Source organism: Fulmarus glacialis, unplaced genomic scaffold, assembly GCF_000690835.1.
Source record: "Fulmarus glacialis isolate BGI_N327 unplaced genomic scaffold, ASM69083v1 scaffold16347, whole genome shotgun sequence".
Taxonomy (NCBI): domain Eukaryota; kingdom Metazoa; phylum Chordata; class Aves; order Procellariiformes; family Procellariidae; genus Fulmarus; species Fulmarus glacialis.
The window spans coordinates 1710-12736 of record NW_009224103.1 but is presented as its reverse complement, the minus strand read 5'-3'; the positions used below and the strand labels follow the sequence as shown (position 1 = coordinate 12736).

General features: G+C 43.2%; 1 protein-coding gene across 1 annotated transcript; it reads right to left on the bottom strand.

Annotated features, from left to right (window-relative positions):
• Positions 1-283: 283 nt before the first annotated feature.
• Positions 284-1083, bottom strand: LOC104079875 (chromosome unknown open reading frame, human C4orf32). Its single transcript, XM_009582053.1, has 2 exons — positions 1003-1083; positions 284-529 (listed from the first exon to the last, which is right to left on the bottom strand). The coding sequence occupies exons 1-2, from the start codon at positions 1081-1083 to the stop codon at positions 284-286; spliced, it is 327 nt and encodes a 108-aa protein (XP_009580348.1).
• Positions 1084-11027: the final 9944 nt, after the last annotated feature.

Sequence of the window (11027 nt, the reverse complement as noted above, 5' to 3'; positions counted from 1 at the left end):
AGCCAGTCCTTGGACTGAGGCCCCAAGAATGCAGAAAACAGTACATTGGACACCACTGTATTATAAACATCTCCTTTTTTGCCCTTCAAAGATGTAGTAGGGCACTGCTGACTTTGCTTAAAATTCGTAATTTTAGTCCCCCTCACCCCAAATGTTGGAAGTTCAGCGAAACGCAGTTCGAAGCATTGCAGCTTTTGATATGCCACCCATTTACTTAAACACTTAAATCCACTGACATAGTGACAGTGTTGAAATACATAATCCGAACAGCATCTATAAAATTTTACTGTTGTACATAAATAATGACAAGGCACAGAACAGCAACCAGTCCAAGAGCTTGTAGGCCAAGAAACCAGAGCATAACCCAGAAGAATATAATTATTACAGGTTCTACTATCCGTTCTCCAAAGTACATCCTTGTGAAGCCTATTCTGATAAGGCTTTTGTTTAGTTCGCCAAAGAGAGTCCCCATCCTTTTATAGTCATCTATTACAGGTTCTGCGGTGTGGTTTCTTTGTTCTTGCTGGACCTGTGGACAGAAGACAAAATTAGGAAATATGTTGTACAATCGGTTCTTATTACTGTGACTCTGAACAAGTCTCAGCTGTTTCCATTTGAATGCGTAAAAATAAGATACACATGCAATAAAGCTACTCCTTAAATCGAGAAATTGAAAATGTTACGTAGTTTGTGACTTCGGTACAACGTTAAGGATGACACTCACTTGTCCAAACGTGGGACATCTGAAGTGATACTACAAACATATGACAGCCTGTCTCCCCTCCACATGCAACTCCAGAGGGGTAAAGCTCTCCTGTAGGTCATACATCTTACCTGTCTGTGCAGCGTGGATGTCAGGGCAACCAAAATGGAATTAGATGCCTGTAATTTCAGGGAGGGGATTTGACTGAAGTAGATTTGTTGTAAATTATTTCCAGAGTATCTTCAGAACCACAAGAACAATACAAAACTATTAAGCACAAACTATAAAGTATTTCGCACCAAAGCACAGGGAACTGAAGGGCTACTATCACCACTGAAAGAGGGGCACTGGATTCGACCAGGAAGAAGGCAAACATCCATCCCGATGTTGGCGTAGAAAGCCGTGAAAGTCTGGCAAAGGAAGATGGACCCAAGGACCACACAGACACAAAGCAGCGGTACAAAGAAGTAAAGGGGAGGGGAAACAAGTTCTGTGCTTTTCCCCCCCTAAAAAAAAATGATGGGGCAGATGCATAGGAAGGCAGAAGCACATCTTTAGATGAAGATGCCGAGTTTAAATATCACTGCAGAAAACATGTGACTGTTTCAACATGTAAACTGTAATTAGATTAGAGCTTGAAATCCCATCTCTCCTTCCCCAGCGTCCTGAGGCCCTTTGCACAAAACCTTTTTGCCTTGTGTTTGGGTATGACAGGGCAAACACGCTTTCAAGATGATGAACTTGAGTTTTCTAATCCTTCCATCAGGCAGCAATGAAAACACATGCAGCAGTTACTCATCAATATTTCAGTCAACTGATCAATAGGTCCAACAAGTTGCCTGCAAACTCTACGTGCAATTAGTCTGCCCCTGGATTCAAAGCAAACATGTATCTTTAGTTCTGTCTTCAAGGATGAAAGCTATTCTGTGTCCCTGGTTACACGGCACGGTCTCGGTGGAGAAACAGAAATTCCCTCCCACAGCAGTGCCAGGCTCTCCATTAGATAGCGAGTAATAAAGTGAATTCCCATTCCCACAGAAAAACATCTCACAAAGACCAAAGGAAGCCAATATTTTTTTCTGGGCCAGACTTCAGGCCACGATGCAGAACCTTCTGAATGAGGGCTGGGTAAAGCACCACACCTGCTACTGAAAAAAGCCCCAACAAAACCCCTACAGTCCCTCACCTGTGTGTGCTTGGGTATTTTTTCATTTGCTTATTCATAAAGATTTAGGTTTAAGCTTCAGTACTGAATCCCAGAAAGGGAGGGGTGCAGGAAGCCTAAATAGTAATGAACACCGTATTCAATTTTTCTGCGGTTCTACAGAAGAGCCTGAACGTGGGGAACTGCAGTATTGGAGACTACGTACTGACAGCCACCGCCTCGTCTGTTTTCAGCCCGCTTCCCAGGCCCAGGTTGTTTTCTCCCCCTCACTGGACACGGAAACCCCAGTTTTCAGCATTTTGGCTTTAACTGTGCTTTATTTAATTCAAATAAATGTTGACTCCTCTTTAATTCCAGTGTCTCTTCAAGAAAGGCAGAGCCCCTGCAGACTGGGCCGGGCAGGGAGCTCGCCACCCCGGGAACACTACGTCGTGACAGGAGCTCTCATCCCTCTATTCCCAAAGAGCACAGGGAGACAAACAAACCATTAGCCTAAGCGGTATATTGATCGCAACAATTAGGGAAAAGAGAAAGGATGTGCTGGGAAGGGAAAATGTATTTATTTGCTTCCTGCGTGCAGAGATGACGGGGAGCATGTGCCCACGGGACGATGGCGGAGGGGATCAAAGCGCAGCTCGGGTCAAGCGGCGCAGAGACCGTTCCGAGAGAAGCAGTTAACGCGTGCAGGAGAAATCGCTACTTTTTCCAGCAAAGTAGCTTAGGCTGTGAGCCAGCCCTGCAACCAGGAGGGGGAAAACAAACGAATCGCTTCTCTGCCTTTGGATTATTAATGGCACTCAGCAACGTGCTGGAAGCCCTCGCGCAGCGGAAGCGGAGCGCGGCACTTGCAAGGAGGCCGCCAGCAGGCACGTCTCCACGAGCCCCGTCTCACCGGGCCAGCTGAGCACGGGAACTGTACGTGCCCACGCCGACGTCTCTCCTGGCATGAGGCAGCTGTAGGACGCGGGATTTCCCCAGCAGCCCCATTCTGCTTTGATAAGCTAACAGCAAGAAGTTGCACACAGTCTCTTAAGCAGGGTACAGAGTAAATTCCACCTTACTTAGGCTGTCCAGGTCTTTTTTATTTATGGTTTGGGTTTTTGTTGTTTTTTTTTTTGTTTTTTGTTTTTTTTTTTTTTAAGCAAGACTTTATCTCGCCCTCTCCTTCTCAAACAAGGGTGGATTCATGAATCCCTAAAGCGATTACGCAAAGCAAGCTTCTAGGCACAGAGACTGACAAGTATGTTTAATTACAAAACAAGTGTCAAGTTATTTTTCCAAACATTTTCAAGAGCTTACAAAACCTTTCAGAATGATCATGGAAATTCTCACGATTTTGAAGTCTGCTTCAGTTAATTCAGGCTGAGTAAGTCCTGCTTCAGGCAACTCAGCAAAAAACAAGTGAAGCTGAAAACAGATGATCAGCCGTAAAACACAGATGGCATATTTTTTCTTTACTACTGCATAATATTTCACATGCTGGACAAATATGTTTCTTCAGAGGTGTAGCTAAAATAGAACCATGAGGGCAAACACCAGTACAATACAATGTTACAATACTCCAAATTGTTAAAAAAGATTAAATAAGCTTTAATATTGCAGCTAGAAGTTCTCTCACTAATTTTCAGGGTGACAGTAACCCAGCATACAGTCCCACATGTGTGCCAGTACCTCTCAAACCATATCCTTAGAACCAAATACTTCTTTTTTTTTCCCGAAAAGTACTTTTCTAAATGTTTTTAGAAATTGGCTATCTTCAGCAAGCACACAGTTCCCAGCTGACTCTTAAGTTTCATAGGACTATTTTCATACTAAATCTTGCTGAATCAGCCTGAAGCTAGACAGACATAACAGAAAAAACCCAGAAAGAGAAATGTACCCATTCTGAGCACCGACCGCCGCCCCCCCCCCCAAAAAAAAAAAGAGCTTCCTCATTTAAAAGCAAAAGAAGTTTCTGTTTCAAAGTTGCTAGTTTTAAAAACCAACAACCCAGGCTTGGCTTCGTAACTTTTAAGAATTTTTGTGTATCAAGAGGGAATTTCTTTACCTGCACTAGCCCCAGAGAAAGCATGCTTTCTTTACAGCAGCTCTTCTCATAGCTAACACGTGCTATGCAGGGGGCACTCCCAGACTTCATTCGCCACAATGCAGGAGGGAACGCAAGAGAGGTCTACTTCATCTGCAGTAATTTGTTTGCCTTTCCTCACGCTTTGAAAGACAGGAGCAGTGAAGAAATTCAGAGGGGCCAGGGGAGCATTTGTTTCCTAACCTCATGTTTCTTATCAAATTGCTGTAATGAATTACTCCTTACTGTGATTTAAATTAATTTTAAATCCAAGTGATTTTATTTTAGACATACTGGGATCATCAACACCCTTAAAGCAAATCACACTAGCAGATTCTTTTATACAAACATACAACCACTGTGTATGACTTCATTGCCTCAATTTCCTTTTCATTTTATATTCCTTAAATGCTTTTATATAGTGTAACAATTTTTTTTTTCAATTTAAAAAATATTTCATAGAATCATAGAATAGTTTGGGTTGGAAGGGACCTTTAAAGGTCATCTAGTCCAACCCCGCTGCAATAAGCGGGGACATTCTTCAACTAGATCAGGTTGCTCAGAGCCGCGTCCAACCTGACCTTGAACATTTCCAGGGATGGGGCATCTACCACCTCCCTGGGCAACCTGTGCGAGTGTTTCACTATCTCATCGTAAAAAATTTCTTCCTTACATCTAGTCTAAATCTACCTTCTTTTAGTTTAAAACCACTCCCCCCCTGTCCTGTTGCAACAGGCCCTGCTAAAAACTTTGTCCCTGTCTTTCTTATAAGCCCCCTTTAAGTACTGAAAGGCCGCAATAAGGTGTCACCAGAGCCTTCTCTTCTCCAGGCTGAACAACCCCAACTCTCTCAGCTTTCTTCATAGGAGAGGTGCTCCAGCCCCCTGATCATCTTCATGGCCCTCCTCTGGACCCGCTCCAACAGGTCCATGTCCTTCTTATGTTAGGGGCCCCAGAGCTGGATGCAGTACTCCATACTCCACTTCATATTTGGTTTCTATTTTTCACTTTAAATTATTTAAAATTAAGAATAGAGTTATCATATGGGACAGGAGGGGAAGTGTCTGATCTGTCCCGTTGCTCAGCACGTATGCACAATGTTCTTCACAAGCCTGCTGCAGCACCCGAAGGTTCCCATGAAGCACCCAGTTTTCTCTTGTCTTTTCAGATGTTTGGTGTTATAAAATTTCCCTCCCTATTCAAAATGGCACATTTTCATCAAAGCTGTCTCCCACTGTTTACTGGCAGAAAGTCAGAACTTGAAGATCTAAACTCTGAAAAACTTTACCACGGAAACTTTGTAACCAAATTTACTCTGCTGCTATGGCCAAAAGGCTTAGGGGCTTGGATGCTTTAAGGAGAACCATGACATGCCCTCTCAGATACAAGATGCCATAGAAGGACCTTTTTTCAGAATGAAAGTCTCCGAGGAGGTCACAGAGGAGATACTAAGTGCAAGTTCTGTGCACTTCCAGCACAACTGGTGCTGCTACGTCCCTGAAGTGCCTCTGAAAAAAAAATCTCCCAGGTAATTGAATGTTTTCCTGGACTAGCTTTAAAACAACACAGAAGGTAAAGTCAACTCAGCCTACTGAACCCAACGAACATCCAGCTGTGGCTTTACTAGTTACGTCTGTCATCAACATTACACAAAAAATTATGTGTGTTCTGACCACTAACTACCCTTGCTTATGGCAAACTTCCACCACACTCACTCAAACTCACTGCTGCACATGGTAAGTCACGATCGGACGCCACTCCACACCAGTCTGACAGCAAGGATATCACATTTACATACCCACCCGCGCATTTTCCTTTTTTTCAAGTAAAAAGTTTCTCTGCAGTATTTAACTGTTCACTATCTATTTTACTCCAGTCATGGTTATTTTTACTCCAGGGAACAGGTGGTGTGTCTGACAGCTGAAGCCCATAGACACTTAAATGTCAAAAAAGCCACTGAGATGTGACGTTAGGAACATGCTTACTTACTGAAAAATGCTCCTATATTTTTGAAAGCTGGAACATTAACGTTCAGAAGAGAGAGCCTCACAAAGCCACCTCTTTTTAGAGGATGCAAACTAAAACTGAAAATACTTCAAGCTCAACCTTACAGAAAAATATGAGAAGAAAGTGAGCAGATACAGAGACCAGGATGGAAGAAACCACAAGCTCCCTCCCCTCCAAAATAAGAGACGAGCTTCTGTTGGGTGCAGATGGGGACACGCACCAGTCAACGCACAGCTACAGATACTTGATAGTCAGGTAGCCAGCAACGTATGTCCTGGAGGAATGAATTACCCAGTCTTGCTGGTACTCAGCCATCTGACCACCCAGTGTATGGCCACGGACAGGCTTTGGAGATGTGCAGCAAATGGCAAGTTCCCAGGTCGTGGCCTCCTCTTTCTCCGAACCACAGCCTCGCCGGCCGCAGGGCACCGGCACGAAAGCCTGCGAGGCACGGGTCGGCCGGGTGCAGGCTTTCTGCCTCCTGCTCTGCCGCATATGCAAACTAGACAGTTTCGTTACTAGTAACACCTGGCACGTGACCAGGATTTCACCCTGCTTTCTCATACTTAAAAAGATTTCTTACGTTTATTAAAAGAAAGTGAAATTTGCCCAAGAAGGGCAAATAATCTTATCGGAAATGTTTCTGATTTTCTTCCTCTTCTGCTATAGCAGGAAGAGAACGGTATCCCTTCGCATCCTTTGCTAGCATGAGACTAATGATTAGTATTTGACCTTGTAAATGTAAGCAGTAAAAAGATCTTGGTACTCAGCCAACAGACTGTTAAGACAACAAAATTAATTTCAACTGTCTGGAGAAAAAAAAAAAAAAACAGGTTCATTTCTCTAGGCTAATTTTAATCTGATATTTAAATATGAAAAGATTAATAGATTAGGAAATGAGAAAAAACCACACCTCACTTCCAGATGAAAAACAAGACAGAGAAAAACTAAGTTTAACTTGTTCCTCTGGGAAAAAAAAGCAAATGCAAGAAAACTAGAAAAATTCTTAATGCCAAAAGTACTTTACAACAGCTACCAATAAAAGCGACATACTTAGGGGGAGTTTAAGTAAAAAAGTTGCAAAACAAAGATTGGGTTAATGTTCATTTCATAGCAAGAATCTAGACACCATTTATAAAATAGAAACAAGACGTTTCTATAGAAACAAGCAACAACATAAGAAAAGCAACTGCACCGTATTCCCTTTAGTCAGCTTTTACAGCAACTCAAGTTTAGGATCAACAGTTGCTGGAACAAACTTCGAAATACCAGGAGCAGTTTTGTGTTAAGGAGATGAAAAGGCTTTTCCAGACACTGAACTTGTGCGTGCGCAGAGCAGAGAAGGCTTCAGGCGCAATAGAGGCTTCCCTCGATAAACTGTGTTTGAGTCCCACGATTTCAGGAGTACATTTTCCCACTAATATGCCACCAGATGAGAAAGTGTCACAGACAAGAGCCCAGCACAGGAGGGTCCGAGGGAGAGGAAACCTGCCTGCCCCCATGTTAAGATCTGCTGCCTCTCTCCCCCATTTTAGGCTGCTGTCTGCACTCCTCCTTATGCTCCTACTACCGTCCCGGTAACTTGATCCCATCCATGCTGCAATTTTACACAGAGACTAGATCAAAAGCAATTTCTAATCCATCTTTTCCTTACACCTGCAACACTTAATTTGTATAGGATTTTGTTTATCAAGGTTCCCCCACTAAAACTGGTCAGCTTGACCCAGCAAAAGGCTTGCAATCCACCGTACGTGCAGAGTAGTATCAATGCACTGGCTTGCAACTGAAAAGCAACAGCTGTTAATTTTGCCTTTTAAGGAGAAGAAATTTCTATTCGCTTCTATCTCCAGAACGCTTTTTTCTTTAAGAAAATGGGATCTTCACATTACTCAAGCAGAGCATGGTATCCTATCTGTTGTAGGTGCTACAGGTATGTCTGAAGGGGTTTTTTGTTTGTTTTTCTTCAAATGCTGTCAAGCCTCAGAAAACCCACTAGTGCTTTTTAGAAAGTTATTATCATGTATTATTATGTAGCTATGAACCTCTGCAGCAGAGTTACATCATTTGTAGAGCCAGAACAAACTTGGGATTAAGCCCTCCCTGTCAGGTATTACTATTTTCAGTTCGGAAACAAATCCCAACAACTGCAAGCAGGAGAAACCTACAATTTTCAGATTATCTCAGTGTGGAATAAATTAGAAATAGGTTTCTAGCCTTAGGCACCACAGTTTCCACACATACAAGTTTACTTTAAAACATTCTTGGCCTCTGCTGACTTATGACTGAAATGATACCGTTCCAGGCAACACGGCACACATCCATCCTACGGTCCAATGAATGATGAAACATTTACATGAGGGATACCACAAGGCTGTTGATATTATCCTCTAGTTTTGCTTCTGCTCATTCTTTGCATGCTGGAGAAATACTAGTGATATCGGAAACTTATTTAAAAAGTTCAGGACTTGAACTTAGCTAAGACACCCATACCTCTTCAACATAATTCTCAATGGGAAACACCAAAAACCTTTTGTAGTAGCTTCTCCAAATCTGAACCCATCTACTAGAAGATAAAATACTCTGCTTGTAGAGATATAACACTGTTCAAAATAATAATAAAACATCCCAAAGGGTTACAAACTCGGGTTAATGAAAAGGTGATTGTCTAAGCTAATTTATCTACTTGCGAATACACGTATCGCATATTAACTCTGCATTTATACATCTTCTAGGAGAAGCGTTGGTTTCAGCTTAGCTGTCAGGCAGCTTAGCTGTCAGACAGATTCTATGTATCCTAAACCAGCGCGAGGTGGAAATCCTGGCCTCACTGAAGCAATTGGGAATTTTGCCATTGCCTTCAACTTAGATTGCAAGAGACTAAAACCCATTACAGCCCAGACAGACAATTTTCAGTACCGAAGAGAGCCACCGTGCCACGCCTTTCAGGAACCCTGTCTGCTGTAACACAGCTTGGCTTCAAAGTCCCTATGGATGCACCGGGTGTTGTGTCTCCTGCTAACACCACCTCATGCCCTACCGTAATGCAGAACTTTTGCCTCACCTTTTATTATTACACACTGGCATGCACTCCACCTTTCTATTCTTATGTCGTGCTTTAATTTATAGGTGTTGATGAGATTTAGACTGTAGTAATATGACAAAGGCCAATGTATTTTAGAAAGTGGGTTAGGGAAGGAGATTTGAGGTCCTTAACTCTAGCGATGTTGAAAATACAGGACAACTTGTGTGTCTGACTAATAACTATCAAGAGTTCAGAAAAAACTGTGAACTTGCAGGATGAAGCAGCAACCTATTCCCATGGCTTCAGGAGCAGCTGAATCTTTCGGTGCCTTCACATACCACTTGTGAACAGCAGCAATGCAATACAGGAGAGGTAGAAGAAACTACCCAGGCTCTGCAGTGCTTCGAAGACTGAAGTAAGGGTAATTATTCTCATCTTTGCATGCAAACCTACAAAGGATATTAATCACATCATCATCCAGTTCAGCTTTTAAATCTAATCACTGAAGTAGGTAATTCTACAGTCTATTGCAATAATGAATTCCAAAGGCTCCATATAACATTTAGTAACATATCCTTCTATTCTTTTAAAAATGTACCTGTCAGTAATTTTCTTAAGCATGTCCTTGCTGACGTAATAATAAGCTTCAATAGAAAATTAAAGGGTTTGGCATTAAATAAATAGATTTATTTCCTACAGAGTACTCTCCTTTAAAAAAATATTAAAGGGTATACATATTATTATTTAGGTCCTACTTGTCAGGAAGGTATTCTTTTAGCATTATGTTACTAGGTATGATCTTACACAAAGTGAGTTTATTTTGGAGGAAACAGGGAAAAACCAAATCACACCCAGGTTACCAGCCCCAGATCCTCACCTAAAAAAAGCTCTCAAAAAAGGCCAAAGGATTTGCTCTCACGCAGGCTTTACTTTACACCAGCTGAGAGAATCATAAAATCATAGAATCATAGAATCATGAAGGTTGGAAAAGACCTCTAAGATCATCAAGTCCAACCGTTAACCCAACACCACCATGCCCACTAAACCATGTCCCTAAGCGCCTCATCTACACGTCTTTTAAATACTTCCAGGGATGGTGACTCCACCACTTCCCTGGGCAGCCTGTTCCAAGGCCTGACCACTCTTTCAGTAAAGAAGTTTTTCCTAATGTCCAGTCTAAACCTCCCTTGGCGCAACTTGAGGCCATTTCCTCTCGTCCTGTCGCTGGTTACTTGGGAGAAGAGACCAACACCCACCTCGCTACAACCTCCTTTCAGGTAGTTGTAGAGCGCGATGAGGTCTCCCCTCAGCCTCCTCTTCTCCAGGCTAAACAGACCCAGTTCCCTCAGCCACTCCTCATAAGACTTGTTCTCCAGACCCTTCACCAGCTTTGTTGCCCTTCTCTGGACACGCTCCAGCACCTCAGTGTCCTTCTTGTAGCGAGGGGCCCAAAACTGAACACAGGATTCGAGGTGCGGCCTCACCAGGGCCGAGTACAGGGGCACGATCACCTCCCTACTCCTGCTGGCCACACTATTTCTGATACAGGCCAGGATGCCGTTGGCCTTCTTGGCCACCTGGGCACACTGCCGGCTCATGTTCAGCCAGCTGTCAACCAGCACCCCCCATTGTCAAAGCAGATATTGACCCATTTCTTTTGCATCGCATGTAACACTAAGGTGGCGCGCATATTTATACTTCAGAAGAGAACAGGAACCAGGAAAACACAGGCGGAGGACCAGCAGTTACCTTAACAGTGCAAACACCCTCAGCAAACACAGCAGCAACGCTAGGCCTCCACGAGGGACTCCAGGTAAGGGCCCAGCCTGGAAACAGGATTCCTGCCCGCTGGAACAGCAGGGCTCGGCAAGAGCCCCTCCATGAGAGCAGAAAGGGCAGGGGGAACTGGTTGTTCAGAGAGAAATCTGCACACGTCCATGAAAGCAAAGAAGTAATTGGGCTTGATGACCCAGGAGCCCCTCCAAACCAAGCTACATGTCTGTGCTTCTCTTGAACAAGAGAATCTGGGACTTTCTGTCAAAGTTTGCAGCAAGTGTATACACCG